The sequence below is a fragment of the Cenococcum geophilum genome, assembly GCF_001692895.1.
Source record: "Cenococcum geophilum 1.58 unplaced genomic scaffold K441scaffold_38, whole genome shotgun sequence".
In the NCBI taxonomy this organism is placed as follows: domain Eukaryota; kingdom Fungi; phylum Ascomycota; class Dothideomycetes; order Gloniales; family Gloniaceae; genus Cenococcum; species Cenococcum geophilum.
The window spans coordinates 253114-265926 of NW_027137596.1; the positions used below are offsets into that span (position 1 = coordinate 253114).

Sequence of the window (12813 nt, forward strand, 5' to 3'; positions counted from 1 at the left end):
ATCGTCGCCAGCCGCCAGCCATTTTTGACGGGCTATTGAAGCCTTCACAGCTATATTTGCGAAGCAGCTTTGACAATTTTCTTGACGACGTGTGCATCTGCTCAAAGCTCTATTATAATTCTTCCATGTTCTTTTACAAACCGGTTTGAAGCCCTTCAAGAAGGGATAACTGAAAAGTGCAGGAGAACTCTGGCTGACGGTGTTTTGGCGTCGACTAAACGGGTGATGCCCCGTTCGATCGCTTTGCCCTGCAATCGTCGCACGTCCGGCGGTTACTTCTCCAACAATATTGGCATAGAGGCCATTACAGTAAAATCTCTATATTACGATACGGTTTTTGCAGCCGAGCGGATTCGTTATAATGAGGATATCGTTATATAAAAAGTCACTTGTAGGGTAAATAAGCAGAGAAAAGGAGGCCTTAATACCTAAAAGGGTTTAGAATATCTGCCTCACGGCCCTCTCCCGCCTCTCCTATACAAATTCTCTACTGGTTATACCAACATTCGCGGTAGGTGCTTAGCGATATCGCCGGGATTCAGATTATCGTAATATTACACTAAAAAAGCCCTAGAAACCGGCGCCATAAAAAAGTGCATAAACAAAAGCAAAACAAAAAATCCTTCCCAAGGGCCTGAAGCTTGGCACCCTTGGGCTTGACATAGTGGTGGCATGAAACATCAGGATATTGGGGAAACGATCATAAGGTTAGCTTATCAAAGGGGGAGCATAGCCAGCCTTCTCGAAACCTTCCAAGCCTGGTGCAACATGCAGGAGCATCAGCCAATCGACGCCCCCAGCGGCAGCCAGTCTCGTGTCTCCCCAGCATATGCACTTTGCTCCCTCTGTGCCAACCCTCCACCTTCTGCTACTCCACCCAAGCGGCTGTGCCTCAGCCATCTATGTCGGAATTGGAAGCATTCCCGTCAATCTTGGACGAACATGCCTGCCACGGAACATGCCTGCCACGGAACATGCCTGCCAGGAACATGCCTGCCACGGGATATCCCACCGATCGGTATGCCTCGTGGTCAGTCCGTGGCAGGGCCATCTTACATCTGGAACTGCAGGCAGAGTAGGTACCGGATAATACCCTGCTCTCCTGTCCTTAGGGTGCCTGGGACACTTACCATATATCTCCCCGATCTGAACTGTATCCATTAATTGACCATCACCTTCGCAATATTAACCTACCTCTTATCACGCTTAGTTTAACTTGTTGTTTTAAATTCGTAATACTTGTAATGGATAGCTCTACAGTCCAATCCATTGCCACCGGCTCACAAGATTTTGCTGCCCTTGCTGGCCTCTTCTGCACCGACGGTGTTGAGAAAAACCTCCTCGCTACTCAATATGGATATGGATCCGTTGCCGTATCCTCGATGTCTATCCTAGGTCTATTGGGACTAGTGAAAAGCACTATGAAAGTTGCACTGGGTCTCGATAAATGTACGTGCAGAAAGAAACTAGCATGCTCTTTGGAGAATTTCTAGGACTCAAAGAGCATCAAGGAAGCAACCTCTTCTAACTTTGGATAGGTATTACTGCAGGTTTCACAGTAGACACCTTACGGGGGTGGTATGGTTTCCGCCCAGATGAAGTTGCCCCAATCGACCTCGTGGATTGCGATGTGGTGGACGTAATGCTTTGGGACGGAACCATATTCCTTAGGAAGAAAAAGCAATACCTCCAAAAAGAGCTGAACCCCATCGTTGGTGTGGGAGGAGATTGGCCCGGCGGGCTCCACGGCATCACAGCTGTCAATCTTGGCAATGCAAAACGCGAAAACTCCTTTGCTCGACACCCTATATTTATTGCCATCTTCGCCTTAATATGCTCTGGAGCGACGGTTTGGCTCTTGCTTATCGTAACCACCAAATGGGATTGGGTCACATATATAGCAGTGCCAGGCCTACATGGAAGTCTTCTCTTCATGCTGACTATCCCCTTGCTGTACGACCTCCAGACAAACCGGCCTGCCACCCACATATCTGCTGGGAAGTATAAAGCTTTATACTCCGGAATAAACGCCAAGACCTACAGGCTACGAATGCTTCAGTCCCGAGTCAAAGGTGGAGATGTGATACACTTCCGTGGCAATACAGACATGCTCGACTCATCGTGCATAGCTGTTCCAGCCTTTGTGGTAGCTACCTTCTGTGCCGTTGCCTATGTTTGCCAATACGCTGTTTTGAATAGCGCATCAAGTGGTAGAGCGTTCACTTGGATTGGCTGCCAAGCAGGTACAAGACTGATGATCGGCTCATATTAATGATTTAGTGCAGACTTTGCTAACTGACTGTAGCTCTGGCTCTTGTCCGGGTAGGGTTTTGGGCAGTTAATCCGAAATTCGACGATCCCAAAACTGATATAACGGAATATGTCCTAGTCAGCAACAACGCATCAAAGCGTCTTACCTTTGCCGAACTCATCTGTGCGGCCTCAAGCCAAGAGTCAAAGATGGAACTACGGGTTTGGAATTTCCTTGCCTCCAATGATCTTTACGACATCCTCAGCTTCGCGCTAGAGCTTGAGTGGGACCACAGCACTATCCCCATTGATGAGAAGACTAGGAGTATTCCGATTCTCTTTATGGATGTTGGTCGCATCATGCGCAACCGCAGTTCCGGAAAGGAAAAGCAAGAGCTCGAAGAAATTCTCGAAGGTCTCCCACTCCGTCTCGGCCTGTACAAAAACCGTTCAAACCATGTCCGGCCGTTCCTCATGACTGAAACATCCTACAAGCTTGTTCCTTCTGACTACAGCAACGCTTTGACAAGACGTTGGTGCTGGGTGGAGATAACGAAGGAGGTCAACACATTCGGCTATAAGTCGTGTCGAGGCTTTGCAGTTAAAGAAGATGGAGATCGGGTTCATCTCAGAGGACCTGATTGCTGTCACAAACAATGTCAACACGAGCTGCCACCGATTCCGGGCCTTGTCTCGTGCGGAAGTGGTTGTTCCTGGAAGAGACCCACGCAGAATCATCTCGACGTTGACGACTTGAAAACTTTGGCAGATAAGATGAGGCGCATCACTAGGCTCCGAGACCATCTACGGGAAAAAGATCGAGGGACCAGCAATTTGGGCAGACCCGATGTCTACCTCACGGCGACTCCAGGTACCACCACGAGAAAGGGACTCTACTGTGATCCAGAGTATCGTCACGGAGGGACTCTAAGTGACAAAGGTTTCGACTTTGAGCGAGGTGTCACCAGCGTCGCTGACTACATTGCGTGTGGCATATCTTCGCAGTCAGTCCCCTGGACGGTCTGGAAACCCCAGCATCCTTGGACTAGCTGTCAGAATTTATGGAAGTCGGTAGTGAAGTGGTTTCGGAACCCCACGCAAAGCCTTCCACGGCATCAACGCGACTTATTACAGAACTCGGAAATTTCGTCCATCACTGGCCAATCAACTCTTGACTCCCTACCTCCATCTGTGCGCACCGCCTCGCCTTTTCATTTTGTCTGATTACCATCCCATGTGCTGTTGATAAAAGCCTCCACACGAGGGGCCATTCATTCCGTTCCCGCCACACCATATGCACTTTGTAAGAGCATTTGAAGTAATTTAGGCTCAGATATAAAATGAACCATGTACGGTTTTCTTTTATATCTAACGAGGGCCAACCAGGGCACTGAAGTTTGAGTAGGCGTCTCAGCGGCTTAACGGATAATATGATAGTCTCTGAAGGCTCCGCCAGTAAACTTCTGCCAAAACATGGACTGGAAAAATTTCCTTGAGACCAAAAAAATTCATAATAGAAAAAAACATACGACAGTTGGGATTCGCCAGTGGTCACCCAACTGACTACTGGTCAACCGATTCAAGGCTTAAGTATGCGAGAGCGGACGGGATCGCCTGTACTCCTAGATCTCTGATCGTATGTGAAAGAACGGAAGAAAAGTTGAATTCATGATGGCGTATGTTGAGGGTCTTACGAATGTACGAATAGATTATGTTGGATGAACGGAATGTAAGGCCAGGCAATCTATAAAAAAAAGCACGGTATGCAAAAAAACAAATAGAAGGTTAGGATCCTTAGTCAATTGGTAGTTTGATAGTCTTAGTACATGCTTCAATCTTCTGTTTAACGCTTCATCCTTTGGTGTTCATCTCACAAGGTTGATCTCATAACACATCTGAGCACCCCCTTTTCTCAATTTGTGGTGATATCATACAACCACCGTCGGCCGTCATCATCACTTGCATGATGTCTAGTCTCCCGTCTCCTTCTCAATGACCTCCTCGCTCGTGCTGCCTCTCCTAAAAAGAGTCGTCGCGCTCTTCCAAATCGACCCTCTTCTCGAGCCATCATTCGAAAGGGACCAGACGCTACTCCGGCGGCGTTGGGTATTAGCTAACATAAAAGATCAGAATCGATATTTGCCAACACCAAGACCGAGCAGGACAAAGGGGTAATTGGCCTGTCGGAGACACTTAGCATGGACGGGGTGAACGAAGCTTACTCTCGGGCGGCGTGTTCGCCAATGCTGCTTTGGCTTCTTCCACGACGGACGCACGGCCTAGATGAGTTTCCTCCACGTTAGCAACGCTTATCACAGCTCGTCACCATACCACTGAAAAAAAAGCCCAGCCACTACTCGTCGAAACCGACAGAGACGGGGAAAACAGGACGGTGGGCCTTACGCAGATTCCCCGCCCCACCGCGTCCATACGAGATATGCCTCTCGAGCGTCTCCTCAGCCATATTGTGTATTCTCTTCTCGTCGCTTCAAAGCACGGTTCAAACTCAGAGCGTGGGGATAGTAATCACCAAATGTCAGTTGGCAGAAATAGCGCACACAGCACTCAGCGCCCCAACCCAACGCGGAGAGCAAAGCCCAGCATATATACCGCTCCTCCAGCCATCCAGCCATCCAGCCATCCAGCCAGCTGATCCCTCCCTCATTCCCTCCTCGCTCCAGCGCAGCCAATTCGTCATCCCCTACCCACAACGCCCCCTCAATCACTCACACCCCGCCCAATCCCATCCCACAACCTGCACTATCAAGTTCCCCCCCTCCCCACCGCCTCCGTCTCTGCCTCTATTCTTCCGGTTTCGTGCCAGCAATCCGACAGCCGGCCAATAGCGCGCGCCAGCATTATCTCAGCCCTGCCAAGTGCGACCAGCGGGAACAAGCTTCGTGGGGCTGCCGATCGCGCTGCTTGGCCCGCTGGCCAATGTGGGGTAGCAGGCTTATCGCAGCAGAATCCCAAACTGCGCAACGTCAGCCGACTTGGCCCTCGCACTGCAGGCGCTGAGGGCTGGGTTTGTGCGAGGAGGGGCGAGGTATTTGATTGTTCGTGCAGGAGAGAGCACGGTGCGGGATTGGGGAGGTGCATGCGGTCGGGGTTCTTTCCATGCCTGGCAGCTGGGTCGGGTGGCCTGTGCGTATCGCTCGCTCGCTCGCTGTGCCTGGGAGAGTGAGGGAATAGTACTATGCAGTGCGGTACGAGGCATTAGATGCATATGAACAGAGAGTCATTGTCTGCAGAGCCGAGAGCCACGGTACTTGTACTATACACATGCAATTCCCCCCCTCAAACCAAAAAAACAAAAAAGCCAAAAGCCAAAAAGCGCCATCTGCGTTTCGCTTTCTTCGCAAAACGCCAGTTTCCTGCGTCTGCACCGAGTTTTCCCAACTTGCCCATGCCAGAGCTGAAAAAGAAAAATATTTAAGAATAAAAAAATAATCCCCCTGCCCCCTCGAAAGCCCCTTTAGCGGCCGGCTATGCAAAAAATCACCGAACCCAGAAAGAACCACTATACGCCACTAATACCATTTTTTCTCCTCGGGTCCTGACTGCGCTAGCGGCACGCAAATCCGCAATTCGCAATCAGCTCCCATCCCACATACACACTCCTTTTCAAGGACGAGGCAGATCTAGGGCCCCCCCGGTCACGCCGCCCCAAACCCCTTGGAATTCTGCAGCGCAAGCCGCAGCTTCAGCTCCAGCTTCTCCCTATCCGCGTACTCCGGCAGCAGCAGCTTGCCGAAGCAAGTGGAGCTAGTCGGCAGCATCTCCGTATCGCCCGTGACGCGGACGATGCTGAACTGGATGCTACCGAAGCCGTTGACGGGGACGCGATCCGACGCCGTTACGAACTCGAGCAGCCGCCGCTTCGCTTCGGCGTCGAACGTCGCGACCAGCGCCCAGAAGTCCACGATCAGCGGGTGCGTTGCCGAGTAACCTTCTTCGTACCGTGTCGCGCGCTGTAGGCCCGCTATCTCGATTTCTTGGTGGCCTTCGATCAGCATTTGCAGGGCTTCTGGCGAGAAGATCTGCAGGGCCGCGCGGTCGATGCAGGTGAAGAAGCCCTTTGTGAAGGTTTCGAATTGCGGGCGGATGCTCTTGTCTGTCAGCCAGAAGATGTAGTCGTCGATGTACCGGTCCCGGTTTTCGTTCGTGACGAGACTCGCTTCTTTGGACTTTGTGAAGGAAACGCGACTCCCGTTGTTTTCCCATGCTGTCTCCTGATCTTCCGGGGTTTGGTGAGATTGCATCCAGTTGAGTATGGCATCGCTGTTGTTATTGTTCCAGTGTAGCGGGTGCACGTTGCGCCGCTCGGGGCGCTCCCAGGCTACGCTGCCGAGTTCGGGCAGCGGCACGTTCTCGGGCCAGACAGAAGGGTCTGCGTATAGAGAGGGTAGGTTTTTCCAGACCTTGTCCTTGTCGACCAGATCAGCGGGCCACAGCTCTTCACGATCGAAGGCTTCCATGTCGACGTGAACGACCTGGCCAAGTGCCTCGAAACTAAATGAGTAGGTGCGGGTGAAGACATCGCCAACGTCGCCGTCAGACCAGGATCGGAGCTGCTCGAATGCTTTGGCTAAGCTGGGCCAGCCATCACGAATATGGTCGATCGAGGTTACTGGTTTGTTGAGTAGACGGCGGTAGAAAGCCTTAGGGAATGTAATTGGCAGCGTAACGCCATTGTAGATTGCTAGGGAGAAGAGTAGACCGATGAGTTCGAATCGATAAATGGGCTCAAGAGATGCTGGTTGAAACCAAGTCATTCGGGTTTCCGGATCGATGTTGAACATGCCTGCAACAATCAGCACGTGCAGAAATGATCCCTGTAAAGTGGTAAAGCTTACCGTTATCCGGATTGAAAACCTCGCTCAGAATGACCCGGAAGAACTCAAGAGAAACACCTCCTTGGTCGACTCCAACTTCACCCTCGTTGGCACCCATCTTAACCTTCAGCGGTTTCAAGAACTGTCTCTTCTCCAACCCCCAAAGTTGGTCAAAGGCGTCCTGCAAAGGATTCGTCCTGCTGACATCCAATACGAGATACTGTGCTAGAGGAATCTTCATACGTTGGTTGATGACCCACCAGTACTTATCGTCCAGAAATGGGTTTAGCTGCCTTCGAAAATGGCTAGTACGCTCCGCAACCTCGTACTGTTTGTACATGTTCGCATAGTTGACTGTCCGGAAGTATGATACCAAATGGCGCGGGAAAAATAGGAATGGGTAAGAGAGCAAATGGAGGGTGTTGGGGTTGGTTGACCGATTAAGGAACTGCGTTGGTGTCTCGACTTGGTCTATGCGCTCATTCAAGTATGGAATGTAAAACATATGTGGGTACAAGCTCAAGCTCTCGTGGCGTTCATCTATCTTTATCAATATCGAAGTCTCCAAAAGGGTATTATATAAGAACTTACAGAGGTCGGCCATTATCTCAATGGCACCCCCGACCGCGCTCCACCGATGAACTTCGGCTTTACCATCCCACCCCATTATTATTATTGTCCTCAGCCATTCTAAGAAGATAGAGGTCACAGTCCAACCCGGATCTTCATCTGTCTTTAGATCTCTTCGACTCGCGAGTGCCTGACCTTCAACGATAGTAAGGTGTTTGATGAGTAGATCTGTCAAGTGAAAGCGCGATTCCTGATAATCCTGCTGTTGCTCGGTTGCTCGATCAGATAATGTTTTCAGGATCTCTGAGAAGCATCTTCGAGCGGCAATTCCACGCACCAACCGATCAGATAATCGTAACGCCGGCTCATACTCCAATTCATCAGTGATACCGATCCAAGGATCCAGATATGCATTGTGTTGTGTCTCGGTGGGGCACTGGGGGAGTATCACACCCCAAGATCTGAGCTTTCTAATCTGTGACCAAGCATGTGGCCAGCCATTGGGAACCGAGGATGTCAGTGCATGAATACATATCATAATTATATGAACAGCGTCGAGATCGCTCAAGTACATGCTTTGGTTACTGTCGTCAGACGGAGACAACGGCGGATTCGCGAACATATTCGAGTCGGTTGATTTCAGTGACGCCCGGAGCCTTGGGCTCTTCTGAGCAACGAGCTCCGGTGGCGGGGTGAATAATGCTTTCGTGGCTGTCCAGAGGCTATCAAAGACGAGTGACCCATTCCGCTTGTTCCAGGCTTGAAAGGCGTGGCTCAGCCGGCCGGGATTCATGTGCGGTAACGGGGAATGCCCCCCCTCTTTCCAAGGCTCCTCGCGGAATGATCTTAAGAGCGTGTCCGGATCGCTCAGTGTGTAATACAAGGATCTATTGACAAAAGGCATAGTTCGACGAAGCCTTGTTCGCTTGTCATAGTCAACGACAAAAGACAGACCGGGTATATCGCCATATCTGCTGTGTTGGTGATAGGCATAATTTGCCAGATCGTCCATGATGTCGCAAGAAAGATGCGAGGTAACTGGCAATATCATTTCACTGGGACTTTTTGAGCTTGGCCTCGAAACATCGTTTGCCCCTGAGACCGCATAGGTTTGATCTGATTTGGATTCAGCTTTACTTCCCTTTAGCGGTAAACTTGGTGGACGGCGTTTGTTGGTCACCTCTGGTGGCGGAGTAGATTTAGTTTCCTCAGTCCCTTCAACTCCTTTGGAATCACATGTCTTCAATTCGCTCTGTCCGTTGCTGAGATGCTGAGGCAATCGTTGCTTAATCTTACATAGCTGTACTTTTTGACCGTCCGCTAGATTCTCAGAGTGTACATCAGCAATGGACGGCTTTTGATGCTTTCTGGGGCTTGTTGTATAATGGCCTAATGACAGTGAATGGCATCGCTCGGTTTGAGCCGGCTTGCAAGAATGACGTCCATTGCCACCCGGGTGAACAGCGTGACCATTCCCAACAGGCTCTGACTCCAACGGAGGGGGGGAGGAATATGATCGATTTGCTGCGTCTGAGTTTGATGCTGAGAATTTGGGTCCCTGGCGGGGTTCTTTAATGCCGCTGGTCTGCGATTCTTCCTCCTTGAATCTATCCAAGGGTTCGTCGTGAGACCGTGAGAGCGCGTTGAAAACATCTAATGGACTGGGTAGGTGCTTTGAGTATGAATAAATCACGGAAACAGTATCGAAGACATTTTGTCCTAGGGACTTGTTGTCCTTTTTGGCTTGATGTTGGTTCCTGAGAGTGTTCCAGAATGTACTAGTGTTTTCACTAAGTCCTTCGACATAAGCCGAAGACCCTTGGTTTTCTACATCCATGTTCCTGCGTTGGGGGCCATCAGGGTTTCTACTGCTGGTTACAAGGCTTGTCAAAGCTTGTTCAAGTGGCTTTTTGGGCCCAGTTGTAGGAGTCATCTGGCTTCGGGTATAACCACGGGCCGGCTCTGGCTTCGGCTCATCCACATGCTTCCTCGGGACCTCTCCATCTCCTATCTCCAAGGCTGACGGGGATATTTTAAGGTCGTGGGGACAGAGACCGGCGTAAGGATTGTTTTGGCTGGCTAGGAAATAGGCAAGGGTTCGGGCGGTAATCGGGGTGGGTGCACGGAAGGGCTTTGATGTGAGGCGCCTTTTACAGCTGAGGCAGGTAGGAGTGGTGCAGTATTGCTCTTTGCAGCCAAACTGAATCTGTGAAATATATCTGCGAATCGGTTCAGCATGTGCACAGTACCAAATGTGTTATTTTACACACCGTCGGACAAGATACTGGAAACGCAATTGTCTCTGTGTGTGAGCAGAATCCATAAGCCTATCGGGGCCATCCACCGATATGGTGTTTCGCATGAGACGATCGGGAGCTCTCCGAAAGCGGTCTTTTTCCAGTCCCCCTTTACTCGGATCGGGTGTCACGACATTATGATCCTCGATTGGAGGACTCTGGGTCATCCGTAGCGGACCCGTCATATCATAGATGCCGTGTATGTCTGCGCAGGTAAGGCGAAGTGGGCGTGGAAGAGCTGAGGTGGAGGGCGAGCCTTCTAGAGCAGGCTGGTGGGAATTAATGGCTGACAAACATCAGGCGAATTAGCGTGAAGGAAACACATGGTAAGGGCAGGCGAAGGATTGGGGTTAGAAGATACTGTCTTCACCCTTTGCCTTCCTCGGGGGGGCGAGGTGAAGCAGTGTAGCAGGAGCATTAGAAGGTGTATCTAGATGGGGTGTAGAATTAGCTACATGTCTGGACTCGGAGACACTCGGTGGCCGCCGAGCCTTTAGAAGTGGTAGGCTAACGTCACCGACCCCACGACAAATTTCACACTCGTCGCCAACAGCGCATATTGAACCCAGCGGACATTGAACCTACGCCGCGCGCTGGTCATCTGTAATACTCTGCATCCACTGCCTGAATTTTCCCTCTCCAGCTTCCCAATCCCTCTTCCGGACCCTCTTCCGGATCCCTCTTCCCAGCCTTGACAAGCACATACATGTACCCTTTGGAGTGCATACGCCTTCTTCCACCACCATATTCCTCCCCTAAGGCTCCCTATCCTTTTCTCACACCACTTTCAACAAAGCCATTCTACTCGAAAACTCTCTTCGCTCCTCCATCTCCTCCATCATTGTCTTCTACGTCCCCATGGCCGACACAACGGCGCAGCAGCAACAGCAGAGCGCGCAGTCCACCCACCCTTTTACCTGCAATACCTGCCAGGTAGCCTTCAGGTCAAGTGAACTGCAGAGGACTCATATGCAATCAGACTGGCAGTAAGTAACCTGGGATATTGTCTCATGCCGTGAAATCAAACTAACCACTCGCTCTTTCCTTTCAGTCGATATAATCTCAAGCGTCGAGTAGCCTCTCTCCCTCCTCTGTCTTCGGAGATCTTTGCAGAGAAGGTGTTGGCCACCAAGGCATCGGCCGCCGCAACTGCCGCACGAGCATCGTTCGAGAAACCGTGCACCGTGTGTCAGAAAACGTACTACAGCGAAAACGCTTATAACAACCATCTTAACAGCCAGAAGCACAAGGCGAATGTCACGAGGGCACAGAAGGCCGCATCGTCAACAATCCGCGATGATGAAACAGCCTCCATGCTGAGCTCCGCATTCTCCATGGGTGAGCCGGTCGTGGAGTCGGAGTCGAAAGACGTGGTCGATGTGGACGACGCAGAGGCCGAATTTTCGCAGGTCGTGAACGACATCAAAAATACCTCATTGGACGAGAAGGAGCCCGTTTCGCGTCGTCCCACGAGACCACATCACTCGTCAGCGGAGGACCGACCAGAACACCCGTTATCAACTACCACTACAGCGACGACCACCATGGAAGACGACGACACTGCCTCGACGGCCTCTACCTCCAAGTATAGCGCTAACCCCATGTTAAACTGCCTCTTCTGCAACTTTGCTTCTCCAACCTTCCCGCTAAATGTTCAGCACATGGGCCGCTTCCACGGCATGTTCGTCCCAGAGAAGGATTATCTCGTCGACGCTGAAGGTCTCATCACCTACTTGTGGAACAAAATCAACGACTTGCACGAGTGCCTCTATTGCGGCAAAGTGGTCCACACCACCTCCGGCATCCAAACCCACATGCGCGACCGCGGACACTGCATGATTGCCTTCGAAAGCGAAGAGGAGCTGATCGAAATCGGCCAATTCTACGACTTCACCAGCACCTACTCCGACGCCGGGGGGGGGGAAGACGACTCCAACAGCACCGACTCGACGACCAACGAAACCGGCGGAATCAAGCTCGGCGCCGCCCGCCAAACCACCACCACCACCATCTCCGGCGACGCGTCCGCCCCCGCCGCCGACGACGATGGCTGGGAAACCGACAGCACGCTCTCGGACGTCCCGACGGACGAGATCACCGCGATCCCGCTGGGCGACCGCTCGCACCGGTACGCGCTGCTGGCGCGCTCGCGGCACCACTCGCACGGCGACCCGCGCCCGCACCGCAGCGCCGACGGCTGGCACTCGCACGCGCACGCCACCCCCGTCGCCGTCTACCACGACGAGTTCGAGCTGCACCTCCCCTCCGGCCGCACCGCCGGCCACCGCTCCCTCAACCGCTACTACCGCCAGAACCTGCGCAACTACCCGGGCGTCGCCGAGCGCATGGAGCTACGGCAGCAGCAGCGGCGCGCCATCGCGTCCGGCAGCGAGTCGTCGCTGGATAGGGATGCCCACGCCGGTGGGGATATGGGCGGGAGGGGCCGCCAGCTCGTCACGCGTGCGAATGGCGGCTTGGGCATGGTGGGCGTGAGCGAGGCGAAGAAGGCGGAGATCCGCGTGGTCGAGAAGCGCGAGCGGCGGCGGGAGCAGCGCGAGAGGAATAGGTACCAGGCCGGGAACGAGAAGAGGGGGAATTTCCAGAAACACTTCCGGGTGAGTTGGGCGTCTCTGTTTGTATCGCTGGGAATGATTGTTGACTGGTTTAACTTGCAGGACCCGCTTCTTCAGTGATCGATTTGCTCGTGGCTTTCGTCGACCTCCTGCTTCTGCGGCAGTGTCCTGTCGCTACTGCGTGGATTTGGATGGCAAGCAGGGCTTGTCGTCTGCCCTGACCACAGCTGTTTCTTCATGCTGATTGATGGATTTATGCATTTTCTTCTTTACGAACCTTATGGCGCT

At 52.1% G+C, this 12813-nt stretch overlaps 3 protein-coding genes across 3 annotated transcripts; 2 read left to right on the plus strand and 1 right to left on the minus strand.

Moving 5' to 3' along the window:
- Positions 1-1244: 1244 nt before the first annotated feature.
- Positions 1245-2526, plus strand: K441DRAFT_423312 (uncharacterized protein; the record flags this gene model as incomplete). The annotated part of the gene is made up of 3 exons (XM_067641561.1): positions 1245-1449; positions 1539-2243; positions 2306-2526. Coding segments are annotated over 3 exons (1131 nt in total), but the record flags the coding sequence as incomplete, so codon positions are not given.
- Positions 2527-5478: 2952 nt separating this feature from the next.
- Positions 5479-10375, minus strand: K441DRAFT_707125 (uncharacterized protein). Its single transcript, XM_067653706.1, has 4 exons — positions 9926-10375; positions 7677-9874; positions 7107-7625; positions 5479-7054 (listed from the first exon to the last, which is right to left on the minus strand). The coding sequence occupies exons 1-4, from the start codon at positions 10135-10137 to the stop codon at positions 5907-5909; spliced, it is 4077 nt and encodes a 1358-aa protein (XP_067501035.1). The 5' UTR covers positions 10138-10375; the 3' UTR covers positions 5479-5906.
- A 435-nt stretch (positions 10376-10810) lies between these two features.
- K441DRAFT_574488 (uncharacterized protein) lies at positions 10811-12645 on the plus strand (the record flags this gene model as incomplete). Its single annotated transcript, XM_067644101.1, has 2 exons — positions 10811-10938; positions 11004-12645. The coding sequence occupies 2 exons, from the start codon at positions 10811-10813 to the stop codon at positions 12643-12645; spliced, it is 1770 nt and encodes a 589-aa protein (XP_067501036.1).
- Between the last annotated feature and the right edge of the window lie 168 nt (positions 12646-12813).

Bases quoted from the DNA above. Each gene is read 5' to 3' on its own strand.
- K441DRAFT_707125 (XM_067653706.1), bottom strand. From the start codon at position 10,137: ATGACGGGTCCGCTACGGATGACCCAGAGTCCTCCAATCGAGGATCAT. The intron at 9,875-9,925 runs GTGTGTAAAATA...ACCGATTCGCAG, and splicing joins TTCCAGTATCTTGTCCGACG to ATATATTTCACAGATTCAGT. The intron at 7,626-7,676 runs GTAAGTTCTTAT...TGATAAAGATAG, and splicing joins TGAGATAATGGCCGACCTCT to ATGAACGCCACGAGAGCTTG.